This window comes from Rana temporaria, chromosome 12 (genome assembly GCF_905171775.1).
Source record: "Rana temporaria chromosome 12, aRanTem1.1, whole genome shotgun sequence".
In the NCBI taxonomy this organism is placed as follows: domain Eukaryota; kingdom Metazoa; phylum Chordata; class Amphibia; order Anura; family Ranidae; genus Rana; species Rana temporaria.
The window spans coordinates 89,058,531-89,081,375 of NC_053500.1; the positions used below are offsets into that span (position 1 = coordinate 89,058,531).

At 44.6% G+C, this 22,845-nt stretch overlaps 1 protein-coding gene across 3 annotated transcripts in view; it reads right to left on the bottom strand.

Moving 5' to 3' along the window:
• Positions 1-17,548: 17,548 nt before the first annotated feature.
• Positions 17,549-22,845, bottom strand: part of LOC120919563 (P43 5S RNA-binding protein-like) — a 369,439-nt gene continuing 364,142 nt past the window's right edge. For all 3 annotated transcript variants that reach the window (XM_040331769.1, XM_040331768.1, XM_040331770.1), the window contains one exon: positions 17,549-18,190. In XM_040331769.1, the coding sequence (XP_040187703.1) occupies positions 17,933-18,190 (258 nt within the window). In that variant the 3' untranslated portion in view covers positions 17,549-17,932. The remainder of the gene's footprint in view (positions 18,191-22,845) is intronic.

The following is a 22,845-nucleotide window of genomic DNA, read 5'->3' on the forward strand; positions in this document are numbered from 1 at the left end:
CAGGTGGGTGTAATATGTTAAGGAGGGGGTAATATGTACAGGGAGGAGGGAAATACGTACTGTGCTGCAAAAGCTGGGGCTGTATACTCTGTGCTGCGACGCTGGGGATGTATACTCTGTGCTGCGACGCTGGGGCTGTATACTCTGTGCTGCGACACTGGGGCTGTATACTCTGTGCTGCGACACTGGGGCTGTATACTCTGTGCTGCGACGCTGGGGCTGTATACTCTGTGCTGCGACGCTGGGGCTGTATACTCCGGACACTATGGGTGGAAGCAAGTGGAATACAGGTGACGGAGTATTATATAAGGGGTGGGGCTTATTGGAAGTAGGAGGGGTCACAAAGGAAGGGCGGGGTCTGGCGCCTTCCCATCCTAAAACTTCACCAGCCGCCACTGCGCAGAACCAACTGCAGATTTCGGATAAGGGATTCTTTGTCTCTGGCAAAGATCAGAAAATTGTCCAGATATGGGACGATCAATACACTTTGAATCTGAAAAAAGGCCATGACTTCGGCCATGATCTTTGTAAAAATTCTGGGCGTTGCCGAGAGACAGAAAGGGAGGGCATTGAACTGCCAATGACTCATCCCGTTGTCCATGAGAATCACAAATCTGAGGAACTTTCGGTGGTTCTGGCAGATTGGAACATAAGCGTCCTGCAGATCCAGGGTAACCATGAATACATCTGGCCATAATAGATCCCTCAGAGTAAATGTTTTCCATCCGGAAACATCTGCAGAGAATATACTTGTTCAGGACGCTCAAATTGATGAACACCTGGAAGCCGCTGGAGGCTTTCTGAACCAGAAACACATGGGAATAAAATCCCTGGAATTTTTGATTTCCAGGGGACAGGGAAAATTACCCCTTTCTGTTTCCCACATGGAAACTAGATTCAACATGGCTTGCCGTCTCTTGGTTTCTCGGCAGATGAGCAAGAAAAAATCTTTGGGGTGGAAGATTTTTGAATTCCAACCTGTAACCCCTTTCTAATGTTTGAAGGATAAAGGAATAAGTGAAATCTTTTCCCATTCCTTGACAAAGTGGGACAACCTTCCCCCCTACCCCTATCCTGGCATCACTGGGGAGTTTTGGAAGGGATTGAAGCAGTAAAGAGAATCTCCTTCTGCTTATCTTTGTTAAAAGACCACTTTTTCTTCACCTGTTGGTTCCAAAATTAGCTTGGTTTTGCAAACCACGAAAAGTCTTCCTATTCTGTGGCTTATTCTTTTGAGAAGGAACAAGTTTACTCTTCTTAGAGGAATGAGCTAGGACCTCCTCAAAGAAGGAACCAAATAAGAGCTTGCCTCCAAAGGGAATGCCGCAGAGCTTGTTCTTGGAGACCAGGTCCCCCTCCCAAGCCTTAAGCCAGATTGCTTGTCTGGCTGAATTAATGAGAGCAGAAGACCTTGCTGTAGCTTTCACAGAAGCTGCAGCCGCATCAGCCAAGAAGGCTACTGCTTTAGCAATGAGTGGGAGGGACTCCCTAATCTCCTCTTTGGGGGTGTCAGATGAAAGGAGCTCGTCCAGACGCTGAACCCATAAATCTACATTCCTAGTCACACAGTTGGATGCTACAGCTGGACCCAAGGATAAAGCTGAAGCATTTCAGGCCTTACGTAGCAAATACTCGGCCTTCCTATCCATATGCTCCTTCAGGACCCCTGAAACTTCAAAGGACAGGTCTGACTTTTTAGAAACCTGAGACATAGGGGCATCTAAGTTTAGGACATTTAAAGAAAGTTTCTTCAATTTCAGACTGAAAAGGAAATCTTCTTTTGTGCCCTTTAGATTTGAACATACTCCTTTCCGGATCTTTCCATTCTGACAAAATAATATCCTTAATAGACTGGTGGACCGGAAAAGTCCTTGACTTCTGCCCCTGAAGCCCCCTATACATTTTATCCTGCACAGATTGGATTTGCTGCAGCATCTTAATCTGCTCAGAGGCATAAATTTCAAAAGCTCATCAATTTCCTCAGCTGGAAAAAGAAACTTAGGGTTACCTGCCTCCGCCACTGATGCGGAATCCCCATCGGATGAGGAGCTCGGGTTCTCCCCTTCTTCCGGATCTGAGGCATGGTGAGAATCACTGATCTCTGACCGAGGAGAGGGTCTGACGGTTCTAGGGTCCCGGGCCCAGACCCGCTGCCCTATCACTGAAGGACCGGAAGGAGGTTACTACCTCCTTCATAGAAGACAATAGCTCTTTAAAAGAGGAAGTCTCAAAACTAGCCCTAGATGGAAAACAATCTTCACAAAAAAGATTTATATCCATCAGGCAGCCTGGCTCTACATTTTCCGCATTTTTTTTCATCTGTCTATCCTAGAAAAAGAACAGAAACAAGCCATTAGAAAGAGGCAGGCCCATACCCAAAAAAAGGACCCCTGCTGCATAAACACAGACAAGGGCTTACCTTGGAGGCAGTATGGGAACCGGAAACTGCCGCTGGCGCCATCCGAGCGGGTGCTCCCTCAGGCCTATCTTCAAGCTCCATTGGTAGGTGGTGAACAGCCGAAGAGAAAAGGCTGCTGTCCCAGGCAGCATGTCTTCAGTGTACGATGTGTCACGTGACTTCCGGTTCCGGCGCCATCTTGTACACCTCGGTGAAGCCGAGGAATACAAGGTTTCCACCAGCAGCTAGAAAGAACCTGAAGGAATTTGCCATTTTACCCTGCAGGTGAGGCAAGGAACCTTCAACGGGAACCCTTCTGGCCAGAAACGGGGACTGTAAGCATCCAAGACTCAGCCACAACCAGTACTGGATGCTGCCAAAGAAGAGGGGCCGCCAACCACAGTTACCAGACTTAAGGAAAAACAAAAAACACGTCGGTGCTCCTGGAGGGTCTGGAAACATGAAACAACTGAAGGTCAGAGGAAAGGGAGGGGCCTTTTAAATTGCATCGGATTTGTCTTTGTTTCCTGTAGGGGGCGGAGCCAATCTCAAGTAGCTGTCCTGTCCTGAAAGGTGAGGTGGAAATGTGTTTTTGAATAAACACGTGAGGTATTGCCACGATCGTTTTAGCGAGAGCAATAATTCTAGCCCTAGATCTCCTCCAATGTAAAACTGGTAACCTGTAGAAATTTAAGGATAAAAGTTTGTCACCATTCCACAAGCTGGCGCAATTTTGAAGCGCGACATGTTGGGTATGAATTTATTCGGCATAACATCTTCCACAATATAAAACAAAATTGGGCTTACTTTACTGTTTCTCCCCCCCCAAAAAAAAAGTGCGCCTGTAAGACCACTGCGCAAATACGTGTGACAAAGTATTACCACAAAAGCCATTTTATTCTCTAGGGTGTTAGAGAAAATATATATAATGTTTGGGGGGTTCCAAGTAATTTTCTAGCACATAAAAAAAAAAAATAAGGACTTCAACTTGTAAACACAGTCTGAAAAATGGGTCCTGTCCTTAAGTGGTTAAATTAAAATTCCAGCACAATCATCTCTACCAGTGGCGGCTGGTGCTCAAAATTTTTGGGGGGGCGCAAACAAAGAAAAAAAAAAATTCGCACCACTGTGCCATGCCATCAAACGCAGCCACTGTGCCATGTCATCAAACGCAGCCACTGTGCCATCAATTGTCACCACTGTACCATGCCATCAAACGCAGCCACTGTGCCATCAATTGTCACCACTGTACCATGCCATCAAATGCAGCCACTGTGCCATGCCATCAATTGTGGTCACTGTGCCATCAATTGTCACCACTGTGCCATGCCATGAAATGCAGCCACTGTGCCATGCCATCAAATGCAGCCACTGTTCCATGCCATCAATTGTGGTCACTGTGCCATCAATTGTCACCACTGTGCCATGCCATGAATTGCAGCCACTGTGCCATCAATTGTCACCACTGTGCCATGCCATGAATTGCAGCCACTGTGCTATGCCATCAAATGCAGCCACTGTTCCATGCCATCAATTGTGGTCACTGTGCCATCAATTGTCACCACTGTGCCATGCCAAACGCAGCCACTGTGCCAATTGTCACCACTGTGCCCATTCATGCCGCTGTGCCAATTGTCCCCACTGTGTCACTGTCCAGTCATCCATCCACCTCGGAGCTTTATATTATAACCTGCTGGGACTTGTAGTTCTCCATCGTCTCCTGGGGCTCAGGTGCATGCAATCCACCATCTTTGTCCAGTTTTTCTCACTGCTGGGACTTGTAGTCCCATAGATGGTGGATTGCATGCACCTGAGCCCCAGGAGAAGATGAACTACAAGTCCCAGCAGGTTATACATACAATAAGGCTCTGAGGTGGATGGGTGTGGATGGCATGCACCTGAGCCCAGGAGAAGATGGGGAACTACAAGTCCCAGCAGGTTATAATATAAGACACCCATCCACCTAGGAGCCTTATATTATAACCTGCTGGGACTTGTAGTTCCCCATCTTCTCCTGGGCTCAGGTGCATGCCATCCACCTCAGAGCCTTATTGTATGTATAACCTGCTGGGACTTGTAGTTCTCCAATCTCCATCTTCTCCATTAGCCCCAGGAGAAGATGGAGAACTAAAAGTCCCAGCAGTCTAACTACAATAAAAGGCTCCGAGGTGGATGGGTGGGGATCAGGCAGTGAATGTGCATTTTAAAAAAAAACAATAATAGGGGGTGCTTCCTGACGGCAGACATTTAAAAAAAGTTTTCAACCAGCGGGAGGGGGGGTGGTGCTTCCTGACGGCATGTTGAAGTCTCAATAAGCGGGTGGGGGGGTGTGCCGGCCGCCGATGCTGTTGCTGCTGCCGCCGAAGCACAGAACAGTACAAACTGGGGTGAGGGGAAGACATGGAATGCAGCTTACCTGTTCCACGAACGGGCGCACTGAGCTGGATAGTGCCGACGTCACTTCCTGTTTGTCCAGTGACGTCGGAACTAGCACAGAGACGGGCGGGTGCACATAGAAAGTGTATGCACCCGCCCGCCAATGACAATACTACTGTCCATCGCGCCGGAAGCATATGGCGCGCTGGGAAGCGCCACAATGGCATATTTTGGCTGCCAATGTAGCGCCACGTCTGCAATCCCGTGATTGCACAGACGTGGCGCTACTCCTACCGGACTGTCCCCGGCGCCCGGCGCGCGGACACAGTGCACATAAGGACCTTTTTAGGATTTTTTTTTTTTTTTTAAAGGCACAGGTTTAAATAATTTTTTTTTTTTTTTTTTTTTTTTTTCTTCTGACTGGGGAGGGGGGGCGGCGCCCGGGCGCCCCCTATGGACGGGCCGCCACTGATCTCTACATACAGAATGGGATCAAGAAAAATTAAAGTGTGCATTTAATATCACTTTAAAAAGGAACTGCAGTCTGCTCACATAATTTGGAATAAAAATATATTTGCCATTCTGAAGCTTCCCTCCAACCATTATATATACATACATATACATACATACATACATACATACATACGATTCTGTACTTGCCAAATATGCTGCATAAATCTCCCTCCACCCAAGTCTGGCTGCATCCATTTTAACTGGGCAGCTGTGAAGCTGCTGCCTGTTCACTTCCTGGATTTACACAGGCACACCAACAGCTCTCATTGGCCCTCTGACTCAAACCCCCCCTCCCTTTCTGGCAAACTCACAAGAGAGAGCTGTGCATGATGTCATAAGCCTAGGCTTTTACTATCCAAAGTTAAAACAAGGGTAGAAAATGAATAGATTGAAAGTTTAAAAAATGTTTTACTGAAGTTCTGCTTTAAGCCACTCCCATGGTTAAAGGGGTTGTAAAGGTACAATTTTGTTTTCCCAAATAGCTTCCTTTACCTTAGTGCAGTCCTCCTTCACTTACCTCATCCTTCGATTGGCAGAGAGTCAGGACGCCCACTAACACACAGCTCCTTTCTCTATCTGCAACGTAGAGAGCATCCCGACTCTCCTGTAGTCCAAGGGAGGGGGCGAGCGTGACACTCCACACCAGGGAGAAAGCCTTGCATTAATGTGTGGAGTTACAGACAGAACTGGAAGTGAGGATTTCTCAGAAGAAATACGGACATTTAAAAGCAAAATCGAAGGATGAGGTAAGTGAAGGAAGACTGCACTAAAAGGTAAAGAAAGCCATTTAGGGAAAAAAATAAAAATAAAAATATTGTACCTTTACAACCCCTTTAACCACTTGACAACTGGGCACTTAAACCCCCTTAATAACCAGACCAATTTTCAGCTTTCAGTGCTCTCACATTTTGAATGACAATTAATCATACAACATTGTACCCATGTGACATTTTTGTCCGTTTTTTTCACACAAATAGAGCTTTCTTTTGGTGGTATTTAAAATTGTCATATTAGCAGGTTATTTCTCACACACACACACACAGCATATGCATACCACAAATTATACCCCAAAACACATTCTGCTATTACTCCCGAGTATGGCGATACCACGTATGAGACTTTTACACAGCGTGGCCACAGAGGCCCAACATGCAGGGAGCACCATCAGTCGTTCTGGAACACCCATGCCAATTCTGACATTTCTCTCCTACATGTAAAAATCATAATTTATTTGCTAGAAAATTACATAGAACCCCCGAAACATTATATATGTTTTTTTTAGCAAAGACCTTAGAGAATACAATGGTGGTCATTGCAACTTTTTATCTCGCACAGTATTTGCGCAGCAATTTGTCGAACATGTTTTTTTATGGAAAAAAAAAAACAGTTTTGTGCTTTAAAAAAACAGTAAAGTTAGCCCAATGATTTTGCATAATGTGAAAGATGAAGTTACACCGAGTAAATAGATACCTAACATGTCACCCTTCAAAATTGCACATGCTCGTGGAATGGCGCCAAACTTCGCTACTTAAAAATCCCCATAGGCGACAGTTTAAATATTTTTACTGGTTACATGTTTTGAGTTACAGAGGAGGTCTAGGGCCAAAATGATTGCGCTTGCTCCAACGTTCACGGCGATACCTCACATGTGTGGTTTGAACACCGTTTTCATATGTGGGCGGGACTTGCGTATGTGTTCGCTTCTGTATGTGAGCACATGGGGACAGGGGCGCTTTAAAATTATATATATAAAATGTTATTGTTCATTTTACTTTATTTTAGTTTGACACGTTTTTCCACAAACTTTTTTTTATTTTTTATCACTTTTATTCCTATTACAAGGAATGTAAACATCCCTTGTAATAGGAATATGGCATAGGTCCTTTTTACAGCCAGATATGGGGTCAATAAGACCCCACATCTCACCTCTAGGCTGGGAAGCCTGAAATAAAATAACAAAATAATAATGATAAAAAAAAATCCTGGCTTCAATCGTAGCGGTGAGTCGGTAGAAGCACTGGAGGGCGGCGGGAGGGGGGGGGGGGGATGTCCCCTCTCGCCTCCCATAAGAACGATCAAGCAGTGGAACAGCCACTATGATTGTTCTTATGGTGTAGGGAATCGCCAGGTGAAAGAGCCGATATATGAATAATGCCTGTAGCTGCACCCATCATTCAGAAGTTGTTATTGCAGGGTATTGGAGTATGGGCAGGGATGGCTGAGCATGGAGAGATGGCTGGCTGGATCTGTGACTGCAATTGTCACAGATCCAGCCCACAGTGCTGCTGCCATCCACTGGGAGGAACTGGCGTCACCACATGACGCCGCATTGTTTACAAGTGATCGCTCAGTCATTGGACGGAGCGATCACATTGTAAACGGACGCTATCAGCGACCATTTACTGTGATCCGTGATGCGCCGGGTCCTGTGTGCGCGATTCTGGGAGGACGTCAATGTACACCCTTCCCAGAGTTAAGCAACCGCCCTGTAGCTTTCATTCGGCTATGGGCTGGTTGCCAAGTAGTCAAGTGCGATCTCTACAAGGCCACTGCTAACCATGACATGCCAAGTGCTTTTTCTAAAGCTTGCTCCTGGATGCCCTAGGTCAAATGGGGCTCTACAAGTCTGGAACAGTTTCAACAATAAGTTTACCTTCAGGAACATGTTACACCCATTTTACTGAACTGATGTGAAAGGACCCGCCATATTGCAAAACCATGTGAAAACATTATACCCCTGTAGGATACAAATTCGGGTGCATCTGCTAATCAGAAACTTCATCTCTTGAGACAGCTCAGAGCTTTCACTTAACATTGAAACTATGAAGGAATGCCGAGGGTCATTTCTAAAAGATTTTTTATTTTTCTAATGCATCAGATTCGACTTTTCTGTAGAGGATTGAACTCTTGCACAAAAGTGCATCTCCCCACAACCCAGAGGTGTATTTAGGTTTTGTGCTGCCCTAGGCCTGACTAAACTTGTGCACCCCCTAATTTAAAGATGACCCACCCCTTTGTGTCAAGGCCACATCCCTTCCTTGACACAAAGGGGTGGGTCATATTTAAATTAGGGGGAAGAGGACAGAGGGACGGGGGTTGGGAAGAGGACAGAGGAACGGGGGTTGGGAAGAGGACAGAGGGACGGGGGTTGGGAAGAGGACAGAGGGACGGGGGTTGGGAAGAGGACAGAGGGACGGGGGTTGGGAAGAGGACAGAGGGACGCCGTGGGAAGAAGACAGAGGGGGACGTTGTGGCGGTCAATAAGGCCTAGAGGATAGAAGCTTAGGCACTTCCTAATGGCTCAGTCCCTGGGAATAGTAATGATAATGGCCAACAGGCCCTCTTACCAGACCCAGCAAAATCGCAACAGTGATCCCTCTGGCTGGACGTTCGCTCACTCTGGGTTGCCCGGGGTGACTCTAGTCAGTAGTGTAGCATGTCTGTATCCTGGCAGTGGCTCGGTCTTTCTCCCTCTCTGGTGGTGCAGGTACAGTGTGGCTCCATCTCTGGTGGTGCGGGTACAGCGTGGCTCTCTGGTGGTGCGGGGTAAAGCATGGCTCTCTGGTGGTGGGGGGTACAGTGTGGCTCTCTGGTGGTGCAGGCACAGGGGTACAGTGTGGCTCCCTCTCTGGTTTCCCCCAGCACAGTATTCTCCTCTAACACCCCAGTGTGTCCATTGCTTGGTGTCTATGGACACACTGGGGCCGGAACTACATTTCCCATGATGCCCCCATAGTCTTCTGATTGGCCCTCTGCTTTGGCCAATCATGGGGAGGGAAACAATGGGTAGTAAGATGGGCGGCGGCGCGGCAAATCCAATTGGAGCTGCTCTCTTTTCTCCCTTCAGCTTACAAGAAGGGAAGGGGGCGGCGGGGGAGATACAGACAGCCCGCAGCTCTCCTCTGTCACAGCGCCACTGCCAAGTTCTCTGGCAAATAGAGCAGCAGCGCTGTGACAGGGAGAGGAGAGCTGTGGGCTGTCTGCATCTCCCCCGCCGCCCCCTCCCCTTCTGTAAGCCGAAGGGAGAAAAGAGAGAGTGGCTCCAATTGAATTTGCTGTGCCGCCGCCCAGCTTTCTACCCGCCGTTTCCCCTCCCCATGATTGGCCACAGCAGAATCACGGCCGTAGGGGGGGCGGCGGCTCCTATTTAAACTGCTTCCTGGCCCCTCCGCACCCGACACCCGGGGGCCAATTGCGGCTCCCGTTCCAGTTTAATGTGTCCCGTCCCCCCTGGTAATTCGGATATATACTGTATTTATCGGCGCTGCCTCGGAGGGGACAGGGAGAGGGTGAACGAGTGTTGTCAAATTACATACAGGAGAATCACCTGTTTACTCAGTGACATCTGTATTAGGAAGTCCCGTTTCCTGGGATGCCATTGGACGACTCCTCTGTCTATCATAGGAGGCGGGAGAAATTGTATTGAATAGGCTGCTGTGTAAACAGGAGATTATCCTGTATGTAATCTGTTGTGCTTATCCCGCTCCCCCTCCCTCCAAGGCTGCAGATGAACATCGATCAGGCTGCATTCATGGCAATGAAGAGGCTGCAGATGGGCACTGATTAGGCTGCATTGATAGGCAATGACCCTTAATTTGCGTCAGTTTTTTATTTAAATTTTTTTCCCTGAATCTTTTTTTCTAAAGGTGCGTTTTATACGCTGATAAATACGGTATATCCAAATAAACACCCCCACATTCATCTCTTCACCACACACAGCCACAAAGGCAAGATAATTTGTGTTTGGCAGTGTATTAGTGCGAACACACTAAGACCAAATTTTAATGGTTCAAAAAAATGTCAGGCAAAATGGTCGGCCCTCACGCATGTTCACTTCATCAAATCTGTCCCTCTTTGAAAAAAGTTTGGACACCCCTGGTTTACACCAACAGATTTGTCAGAGAGCCTTTAAATTTTCCATTCAGAATCAACCTTTTCTATAGCACACTATACTATAAAATACTCTCCTAAATGCAGGCCATTGCTTGCAACCAAGATTGTTACATTTGCACACAAGAGAGAAGTATTTCCCAACAAATCTATTTAAGACCATGTTACAAAAATGAATACACCCCAATAAAAGTCTTAGTCTTTGGTTTAAAATGTAGCTTTGCTCCCAACAAGAATTCAACTACAGGGGAGTCCAATTCATTAACCACTTCAAAACCGCACGCCGTCATACGACGTCCAAAAAGGGGATCTCTTATCCCGGGTGGACGTCATATGACGTCCTGTACTTTGTGCAGTGATATCTGAATGATGCCTGCACCTAGAGGCATCATTCAGATCATTTTCTTCCGGCGGCGATCCTGCGCACCGTAAGAATGATCATAGCGTTCTTTTAGGCGGCGGGAGGGAACATACCACCCCCCCCCTCCCGCCGCCGTCCGGTGCTTCTCCAGGCTCTCCCGTGCCATCGGGGGCCCAGAGAGATGATCGCCATCCGCCAGATGTGAAGCATAGAGATGACTGGTGACCAGTCATCTCTATGACCGTCAGAGGCCTGGGCGCGATGTGTTGTCATGCCCGGGTGCCCGCAAGTAAACAAACCGCAAATTGCGGCTAGTAAGAATGAGATCTGAATTTTTTTCACAATCTCATTCTTTCCAGCCTGGAGGAGAGATGTGGGGTCTTATTGACCCTGCATCTCTCCTTTAAAAAGAGTACCTGTCACACACGATTCCTATTACAAGGGGATGTTTACATTCCTTGTAATAGGAATAAAAGCGATCGAAAAAAAAAAAATGTAAAAAAAGAAGTAAAATAAAAATATTAAAATGCCCCTGTCCCCGGTAGCTTGCGCTCAGAAGCGAACATACACGCAAGTCCCGCCCACGTATGTAAACGTCGTTCAAACCACACGTGAGTTGTCGCTGCGTGCGTTAGAACGTGTGCAACAATTCTAGCACTAGACCTCCTCTAACTTTAAACTGGTAACCTGTTAAAATTTTAAAGCGTCACCTATGGAGATTTTTAAGTAACGAAGTTTGGTGCCATTCCATGAGTGTGCACAATTTTAAAGCATGACATGTTAGGGATCCATTTACTTGGCGTAACATCTTTCATATTTTACAAAAAAATTGGGCTAACTTTACGGTTTTGTTATTTTTTAATTCATGAAACCATTTTTTTTTTACAAAAAAAAGGAGTTTGAAAAATTATTGCGCAAATTCCGTGCAAGATAAAAAGTTGCAATGGCCGCCATTTTATTCCCTAGGGTGTCTGCTAAATAAACAAATATAATGTTTGGGGGTTCTGAGTAATTTTCTAGCAAAATAATGATTTGTACATGTAGGAGAGAAGTGCCAGAATAGGCCCAGTATTGAGGTGGGTTTAATTGAAGTGGTTAAACAGGTGTCCAGCAGACAGGGGAATTATAAAAAAGGTGCTTCTGAAAGAAAACCCCTTCCTATTTCATGCAGTCAGCAAGGGCACCACATGGAAGAGATAAGGCCTGAGAAATATAAATATATATATTTTTTTTTACACAAAAAAGCTGAAGGCTAGAAGATGATCAGTCAAAATATTATAGCAAGAGTGCTACAAAAATTTTAAAAAGATGGAACTGCAACCATCTCACAGAGACCTCCAGGCCATTCATGAATGAGAAAGAGAGGTTGTATTTGCTTCTGGTTGCTCCTAGGACTCCGGCAACATACTACCTCCCCAATATACACAAGAGTCAAACTTGCCCCCCGGGATGTCCCATTGTCAGTGGGATCGATTCAATCTCGTCCCGGGTGGGCAAGTATATCGATTTCTTCTTGCAACTCTTGGTTCAGACCATTCCCTCTTTTATTAGAGACACAAAACAGGTTATTAACCCGTTAACTAGCATCTCACCCAAACCAGGTTTATGGTTGGTCACGGAAGACATGACCTCCCTATACACCATTATCCCCCATGATTTGGGATTGGAAGCTGTGAGGTCATACCTGAGTCGTGGGTCAAACCTGGCTCCATTACAAATCAAATTTATTATGACTATGCTGCAGTACGCAGCGAGTCACAACTATTTTTGGTTTGATCACCAATTCTTTCATCAAGATAGGGGTGTAGCTATGGGGGGCTAAATATGCCCCCAGTTTGGCCAACCTATTTATGGCCAAGTGGGAGGAGGACGTCGTGGATGGTTGCCGTAGACCTGAGGTACCATCCATATGGGCAAGACATATCGACGACATCCTCCTCCTATGGAATGGGAGTGAATTGGACCTCCATGAGTTCATGTCATCCCTAAATAACAATAGGGGCATTGAATTCACGTTCAAAGCCAGTCAAGAAAAAGGTGAATTTTTTAGACCATCAAAGAAAGTTTGTAACTACCGCCTTCTTTAAACCAACTGACAGGAACTCGTACATTCCTCTCGACAGTTGTCATTATGCCCCATGGCTCAAATCAGTCCCCCAGGGACAATTTACGAGATTAAGATGAAATTGTACTGAGGTAGAAGCTTTCAACAATCAAGCAACAGTTCTCTCTAAGGCCCTGTACACACGGGCGGATATCCGATGAAAACGGTCCGCCGGACCGTTTCCATCGGATATGTCCGCTGGCGGATTTTGATCTGATGGCTGTACACACCATCAGATCAAAATCCCAGCGGAAAACATCCACGGTGACGTGGCCGCGTCGTTGCCGCGACGATGATGTGTCGACGTGCGCGACCCTGGAAGGTAAATACTTCCACGCATGCGTCGAATCATTTCGACGCATGCGAGGGATGGGGATCGGACGGACTTATCCGGTAAGTCTGTACAGACGACCGGATAAGTCCGAAGGACAGGTTTCCAGCGGATAGATTTCTTAGCATGCTAAGAAATTTTTATCCGCTGGAAAACCGTCGGCTGGACAAATGTCCGCTTGAAAACGTCCGCTAGGCCCTACACACGACCGGATCTATCTGCTGGAACTGATCCGCGGATAAATCCCAGCGGACAGATCCGGTCGTGTGTACAGGGCCTAATAGGTTTATAGAGAAGGGATATGACCCATCTGTCCTCTCAGGTTTGGTGCAATCCACCAGAGAGATCGACAGGGAGTCTCTTGAGGGATCGGGCCAGGGAGGTGGGGGAGGAGGGAATTTTCCCTTCCATTTATCACCACATTTTCAGTGCAACACCAAAATGTCAAAACGTCTGATACGCAAGCACTGGCATGTTGTAGAGAGTGATCAAGTATTGGCACCTGTTCTACCGGAGAAGCCGCTAATTATTTTTAGGGGAGCTTCTTCACGATCGAACCCCATTGCCCCTAGTGTACAGGACCCCATGGGAAAATAGGACTTTTCTGCAAAATCTCACTGGTTACTATAAAATGTAAAACTTGTTAAGTTTGCACCTTAAATAAATGCCAGGATAGAAAAATTACCCATTTTGCATCTACCAGCACCAGCAGGACATATGAGGTGAAACCTTTTATCACCTGCTCCTCTGAAGGGGTGGTCTATTGATACAATGCCCCTGCGGGCTCCAATATGTAGGAAGGACCAAAAGGGCATTACGGGTTAGACCAAATGAACACATCGCAAACATCAGGAAAGGCTTTGATAAGCACTCGGTATCCAGACACTATGACTTGGTACACAGAAGGGATCCTTCTGGTACTTTATTCATTGGTATTGACAAATACAGGCCCCATTGGAGGGGCAGCTTTCTTGTTCGAGAAATCTCAAAACAAGAAATGTCATGGGTATACCGACTGAGAACTTATCAGCCTTATGGACTTAATGTGGATACAAACAACAACGCCTTTATTAACAACTCATAAGGTGTACTAAAGATAGCAGTTTGTCATAAATATTTGGTAACACAGGTAAGTGATGTTATTAACTATTTACAATTTTTTTGTCATTATATGTATATATTTTTTCTATATACATTCCATCTACCCTCGGGGGTCGGGTCCTTTAAGACCTGATGCTCAGGAGTGACTTCCTACAGTGACATTTATTATAGTTTAACATTATGGTGATTAAGTGGTATTAATGAGAGGGATTGTTTGTTTAAATGTTTCCGATACCAGGTGTCATGCGCTTTCTGTCATGTGACTTCTGGTTGCGGAGTGCAGCCTTTTGTCCTGATGGGTTTGCACACTCGGATTCGTCGGGCGTACGACCGCCCCCATTCTGCGTTTATACGTTTTGATTGGGAGAGGAGTTGTGTCTAGCCGGCGTTTCCAAGCAAGGCGTGGAATCCCCGAGATGGAATATGCGCGTGCGTCCCTTCGGAACGAGGCTTGGTTTTAATTGTTGTCACTATTTGAGGGGATGACGCAGTACGCCGCCTGTGCCCCGAGACGACATGACCTATCACGAAACGAGCGGCATGCTGACGTCATCACCCTCATCTGCTCGGTTTCCCATACGGACGGGTTTTCCTGTTTGCATCCGGCCGCCGCTACAAGTTTAAGGCTGTTCTTACACTTACGAAATGTGAGTTTTTTACGGTTTGTTTTATATTTTAATAAAAGTCATTGGTTTAACACTATCGAGGCATCTGCTTTCTTTGCATGATACCATACCAATTGACGTTTATGCTGAGGAGTTTGCCGTATTATCACATCGTATCATCGCTATGGATGCAGTGCTCTGTCGTGTCTGCTGGGTTTAACACTCATGCTGGTTCTGGAGTTTGTCGTATGAGGAGCTTGTCGCATCATCACATCGTATCATCGCTTGCAGTGTTCAGTCGTGTCTGCTGGGTTTAACACTTATGCTGGTCTTGGTCCTATATCACAAGGGATCTTTGGCTCTGGTAAGCAGTTTTTACCTACACTAGGGTGGTGGAATTCACTTAAAGTTGCAGATCTTGAGAAGAAAGAGCAGCTGTCAATTTGATCATCACTGGGTGTTTCCTTATATTGCAAATCATATGGACTATTTTCCTTTTTTAACACTGCGTTTTTAGGTTTTGCCCAATGCAGGGCTTTATAGCTCATGTTTTGTTCACAACAAGCTATGATCCTTATAGGTCTACATTATGGCCCATTTCATGATTTGTTAATTTACGTTTGTGTATTGTATATGTAAACAGGCATCTTAATTTAATTGGGTAACGAAAAATCGCGCTAACCAAAACAATTGTGATCAAAATAAATATGTGAATAGGCAGCAAAAAACGTGATGAAGCACAAGCATATATGGAAAACAAAAATGTTTGCGCCAATCTAATTGACACTCAAGTCCATTGTGAACAACACAAATAAATAATATAAAAAGTCCAAAAATTAATAATGTTCTTGTGACAGACAACACCCGGTGCACCGATATTGATAGTGAGCCACCACCACATGGACAGAGGCTTACCAGATGGTAGGTAAATAACAGCGTTATTATGCAATCCACAGCAGGATATCCAGATAGCATGGACACAACACGGGATGGAATCAGGTATACAGCTCAGATCCTTATGTAATCATCCACGGAGGGATGTGGTTGAATCAGCACAGACAAAAACCTCTAAGACCTTTCTGGGAGCTCAGCAGCTCAGCAGCATGTCATGCAGGAAAGAAAGCCGCACATGGTGTAATACGTCCAACGTTATTTATTTAAAACAAGATAAAATCTACTTACATCCATGAAATGTAATAGCAGCATAAAAGAAACAAATGTTTAAAATCTTAATTTAATTCCTGATTCATGTTCATCCATGTAATTTGCACATTTATGGTCACCTTCTCCACAAAGGTTTCCTTTGATATTAGCGCAACTATATATAATTTTTCTCACTTCTTTACACAGTTATGTTTTCAGGTTAGTTGCTGCTTACCTCTGTAGAGCTTCAGGCCATCATTTTTAGTTATCCATGAAAAGGAAGACTCTCAAGCCCATGCACAAAAAAGCCTGCCTTGAATTTGCCAGGACCCATGCTGAAAAAGACTACCGAGACTCTACTCTGGTTTGATGAGACCAAGAGAAATGTTTTTTTTAACTGATGGCTTCAAAACTGTATGGCGTTGCAAAGGCGAGTAGTAAAAAAAAGGGAAAAACAAAACCAAAAAAAAACATGGTGCCTACAGTGAAACATGGTGGTGGCAGTGTCCTTCTGTGGGGCTGCATTTCATTGATGGTATTAGGAATTCACAGATGTACTACTGCCATGTTGAAAGACTATGCTACAATCACTCTGTGCCTTTTGTCATTGTGTACTTTTCCAACAGGACAATGATCCAAAACACACATCTAAGGCCACTGTTGCATTTCAGAACAGGGTGAACGTGATTCAGTGGCAAAGTAGGTCTCTTGATCTGAACCCAATGGAACACCTAGAAATGAAATATAATTAGGACTCCAATCCAATGTAGCTTTATTGTAAAAAAAACTGGAAACAGTGTTTACTAAAGTTAGTGTAAAACACGTCAGCTGTCCTAGGTTCCGTTGCTGTGATTTGTAGTGCCAGTTTCCATTTTTTTTACAATAAACCAACGTTGGATTGGAGTGCGGCTGTCCTAATTATCTTTTGTTTCCAATTGCCATGTGCATTGCCAGCACCCTCGGTTTCTGAGAAGAAGATTTTAACCAAACGAGTCCTGCCTGGAGCAGCATTTTCTATCTCTCTAGATTTTGCAATGGAACACCTATGGGGAATTCTGAAGAGATAAGTTGGGCATTACTCTCCATTCAGCATCTAAAAAAAGAGGTAGTTCTTGAAGATTGGAAAGGGAAACTGTAGCTGTTGCTGTCCTTACAAATCATGGAGGCTATACAATATACTAGCCAATGTTTTTGCTGTGGGGTGTATTCATTTTTGCATTAACCAATTTGCGTAAAAGTAAAGATTTTGTAATTCAAGTTATATTAAACTTGCCTTCATGTAATGAGCTAAACAAATGTTCTATAAAACTCAGTTTTGTCAATTTTGGAAATTAAGATAATCGATTATAATTTCAAAAAGGGGTGTACTCATTTATGCCGAGCACTGTACGCACACACGCATGTGAGCTTTGGGGTGCACACCCTAATGCAATAGGCTGCACACACACACACACTTCTGCCTGTTAAATTTCTTGCTTCCAGACAATACAAGAGAGAACCATTTCAGGAGGGGGTGAAGCAGCCAAGCTTGGGACACACTGCCCCATCCAACACACCCCAACTCTGTAGCGCCAACAATCTCATCCACACATCTTTCACCACATGTCAGAATATTGGGCAAAAGGATATCGGCAAGAAAATTGTTCCCCCTCATTACACACACACACACACGTTTTAAAATAAGCCAGGCTGTAGCACTATCTAGTAGAAAAATAGGGCACCCACACATGGCATAAATAAAGTTTTATTGTCCTCCGACATGACCAGAATAAATAAAAACAGATTGTCCTCTTGACATGACCACATCATTCTCAGAGTTCTTTGGCAAAAAAAAAAGCACACACATTTGCTACAAATAAATCAGGTTATGCAAACACAGGCTCCCTGTAGGAAATGTTTTAACATGAACATTTTTAAGCAGGCCTTACATTTCTCAATTATAATGAGGTCTGCAGGATCTCCTGCCGCTTTCCATCTTTTATAACTTAAGCAAAGATGGACCTCATTTGTCAAATTAATATTATTACAAACATCCAAGCCGATGTGGTCTAAAGATTTAGAAATCTGATACCTCTCAATAAGTTTTAGATACTGATAAATTGATGAAGATTCATTTGCAGACCTTTAAGCCACCTTTCCCAGCATGGGCAGATACAAGCTGGAAGAGGTTACTGAGGTTAACTTCTGGCTCCACAGGATCACGTAACAGACGTTCATTGAAGAGTATGGACAGGTTACTCTCCAGGATTGTTTTACTCCGGAAGCAAAGTTTCTGATTAAATAGATGACTCAAATCTTCCTCCACTACAGGGATTTGGCAGAGGGCTCCTCTTAAATGCTTCTTTGATGGCTTAAAGTTGAATTTGAGCTGTGGATACATTGTAATGAGCAGAGATCACAATTGGCATAGTTGTTAGTTCCTAAATTAAGGGGTTATCAAACCATTCATATACATAGCTAGACTTAAATGTATGCCAGTACCTTCAACCTTCTGCTTCCCATCTACCTGGGGCAGACAGACATTTTAGATACTTAACCAAGCACAAGCTGGCAGATTCCATCCCACCAAGCACAAGCTGGCAGATCCCATCCCACCCTTACAGGCATGTGAAGTCTGATGAAAATGATGTCCTTAGAGGTTGGCACACTCTTAGTGGAATTTTTTTTTTATTGCAAGGCTGGTTTTAGAAAATGGAACCCTCATGGCATTCTGGGGTATTTAAGGCTGATACTGCTGGCCCTGACACAACCCACTTCATAGGGTATCCTGTATGACATGTCCTTTCCCCTTCATAACAGACAGACTTATTGGTATTTTGTACATTATGGAGTGCTTTGTCCTGGAGGAAAGGATTATGAATGTTTGCACATTTCATTATCGCAGTAGTACAAAAGATTAGAACTTCACATCATTCAGGATTACAAAGTGCTTTTACTTATCTAAACATTTTTGAAAAACTGTCAGCCAACAGTCATGTGGTCACACATGTTCCAAATGCCAAAAGCGTAGCTAGAAATGTCAGGGCCCTAGTGCAAGAAACCATGAAGGGCACCCCTGACCTACTGGTCCCAGGCCCATTTACTCAGGTCCTGCAGCGGGACCCTTTCCCATGTTCAGTGGGACAGCTTGCAGCTGTCCAAAGAAGTACATTTTGGTCCCAATGAAAGACTGGAGCCACAGAAGGCAGTTACTTATGTAGGACTACTCTGGCTTTGACACCAGTAAAGTGAGTAAACCATAAAAAAATTATATAGAAGGTACAACTCCTACATATAGCAACAAAGTAAAAAAAAAAAAAGTCATTAAAGTTTCACCCACCACCAACTATACAATTTTAAAAAGACCTTGTGGTCTCTTAACACCTGAAATACTAGCATCACATGATTTTTAGCCATTCTCAGCAGGGGGTTAAAACACACACACACACACACACACACACACACACACACACACACCCCCTTCAGAAGTATCACATAATATAGCATAACCGCCAAGCAGTGTTGTAAGTAACGGTGTTTAAATAAACGCCATTACGCAACGATTGGCCTCCAAGGGGTAACTAGTAATCTACCTGATTACTTTTACCCCATCGGCAACGGCGTTGCCATTACATTGGCGGCGTTACCGAGTTACATTGAGCGGGGGGCGTGGCCGGATGTAGGAGCGGTGTGTGCGGTGTGGGAATGGAGTGAGTGAACCAGCCCTTCCCTTCCATACCCCTCGCCTATGCCTGAGTTTACAGCGTGCCTTGCTTGAGCCTCTCTCTCCAGTGACAGCAGTGTGGGGCCTGGAGACCTTGCAGCACCGTGGGTTCATTACCCACACGTAGCGCCCCCCGGCAATCGGCTTCTACCTGCTGTGGATCGTGGGTGCCGCGGATGGCCTATAGGGAGCCCGGATGGTAGTACGGCGGTGTGCGGTGAGCTGTGTGAGAAGCCGGGAAGTCGGGGGGTGTCGCTGGTTGCGGAGCATGGGGTCGGCAGCAAACAGAGCCGAGTGGAGTCCCGTCGGAAATCTCGCGAGACTTCAGCGAGACCACAGCTACAGTCAGAGCCAGACCTGGAGCTAGCTGAGTGGAGAGAGAGCTCCGGTGTACTCTACTGCAACCTGCTGGGGAAAAAACAGACTGCAGTAAGTATGAACTTTGTGCTACTGGCTAAGCCGACACGGACTGCTGCTGATATTGCTTGTAATTGTAAAGCTTAAAGGACTCCAATTATCTGTCTGTCTATAAGCCTGTTATATATTTATAGACAGATAATTTAAGCTTTACAATTAGGCAAAGTAATATTTTTGAGGGGATATAATTCTCAGTTATTTTGCCGAGTAACTAGTTACTTTGCCAATAAAGTAACTGAGTCACTAACTCAATTACTTTATCGGACAAGTAACTTTGTAACTAATTACTTTTTTAAAAGGAAGATGAACAACACTGCCGCCAAGCAATTACTAATAGGCCTCTTGAAACAAACTCCGGAATGATGTTAGACTACCTTGATTAAAAAACAGTCATAAGTACATATATTAAAAAATAGCAAATAAAAAAGGTGCTCCAGGGCAACATATAGCAGCTTACCGACAGCACAAAAGAACAGGTAGGTGGTGCCATTGCATTGGCGCAAAAATCAGAATCAGCAGAGATGAGCAACACATGGCTGGTAAATTGTGTGTGGACCAAGCCCCCCCCCCCCCCCCCGACAGGAAAAGCGGCGAGTGCCTATGTATTGTATTGTTGAGTATTAGTGTCAGAAAGCTAGTTGCTAATTGGACAGAGCATAATCCCCATTAGTAGGTATGATGACCGGCGGGGTTGGAGATGCAACTGTGTATATCTAGCAGCATGTATGCGTTCCTTGATCAAGTGATAGAGGGCAAATGCTGCAGTGCAAAAATGTAAGCACGTTGTTTCCCTGGATGCCCAGGTTCTGAATCCAGGGAAGCAACTGTCAACACTGAAAATCTGTATCACGCTATGTGAGTTTTCTTTCCCATGACCATCTGGCGAATGGCGAATTTGAGGTTATTGGTTGGGACGTTCCACAATTCAACATTGCTCACATCCCCTCTGCTTTGACTGATCCTGAGGGATCACAGGTTCCGGTAAGGGTCAGTGTGTGTATTGGTGGTGGCTTTCCGTTTGTTCACACTGTCTGTTGCCAGTCACTGGGGGATGCTCTATGTGTATTGACCATCGCACAGATTTACACTATATCAGTTTATTTCTCTGGTTGCTTCGCTGGTGGATCGGTGACCCCGTGGAGGATCGCATCGAGAGACAGACTCCTTTCCAGCTTATGTGATTTAGTGATTTCTGCCTGATGTGATCCGCTAGGATCTTCTTTTCTGGTAAGGGTCAGCAAGTTGTAGTGATCAGTGGGCCCAGAGTTTATTTCACGTCTGCAGGAGTGTGCCAACACTCAGACTCGACACATTGTTGGACTATTATCACTTTTAATTTCACATTTTTGTTCACACTTTTTGGTTATATATTGGACCTATATACAGCCTTCATATTGGTACAGATGACATATAAAGGCCTTCTCATTCTTTAGCGCTACTCCACCGTTTGTTCATGATTTGTATGTTTGTATAACATTTTTGAGTTAGCTGCTTTTAAAAAAAAAAATAAAATTGTGTTATTGGTAAGCGCACTTTTTCCATATAGTGCTGGAATTGTGTCACACCTGATACCCAGGTCACGATCTGCCACATATTTAAAAAGCAGATGACAATATTAAAAACTGGATTAAAAACATATGCTAAAATAAATAAATCCATATACTGTTCCACTTGTACCCATATCCACTGTGATTTATGATATTTTCTAATGCTTATACATCAGTGGGTAAGAAGGATCAAGGAATTGGGGAGCAACCATTAATGTCCGGATAAATACTAAACCTGCCGTAATAAATTAATAAGGGATAAGCCTAAAATTTTTATATATATATTAATAGGGGTACCTAAAAAAGGACCTGAAGAAAAAAAAGGGATGTGATAAATGACTGGTGTAAGTCAAAATTAAAATTGTGGAATAAAATATTGGCTGATAAAAATTTAAAAAAATTGGTCAGAAAGCAATTCAGATCTAGATCTATATTCATGCCTACAGGCTATAGGGTGTTTAACTGGAAAATCCATGTGTTTCATTCTGAGATAGCTTAATCTTTATTTTCCCCTATCCAGTGTCCCTTAATTTTGTCAATTCCATAGAAGGGGTCTCGATTGTGGTAATCTCTAAAATGTCTGGAAACACTGTTTATTAAACTCATTCTTTATATTGGTTATGTGTTCCTGTATTCTGACTAGAGATGAGCTTCGCGTTTGACTCAAACCCATGTTCGACTCGAACATTGCCTGTTCGATTGTTCGTCGAAGTTCGAACAAAACGGGTCGTTCGCGCCAAAATTAGAGTGTTGCGCCACACCCCATAATTCACTGCGGCATTGCGCGCTGATGATTGGCCAAGCATGCTTGGCCAATCACAGCCCGCAAAAAACAGAGAGCCATAATTGGCCAAAGCCAGGGTGGCTTTGGCCAATAATGGCTCAGGGCTTTAGCACACGCCCTACACTATAAAAGACTGCCTGCAAAGCGGCCTCGTGTAGTGTGTTGCGGGGTTGTTAATGAGATGATCAGTCCTATAGAGAGAGAGAGAGAGACACACACACAGTGTCTTTTTTGATAGATAGATAGGAGCAGGCAGGCTAGTCAGTTTAGTCAAATTTACAGTGTGTAGAGGATATATATACATCCCAGGTGTTGTACATATATTTATACACTGTATAGTTTAGCTAGATCAGCTATTCTTATTTGTCAGGCAGTTGATTGTGCTAGCTGCAGTGTTCCAACGTGTTGTATTGCCCGTGTGCTGTATAGTTTGCACCTAAACGTACTTGGTGTTTACTGCACTTATGCTGTATAGTTTGCACCTAAATGTACTTGGTGTTTACTGCAAGTGTGCTCTGTAGTTTGCACCTAAACCTACTTGGTGTATACTGCAAGTGTGTGTATTAGTTTGC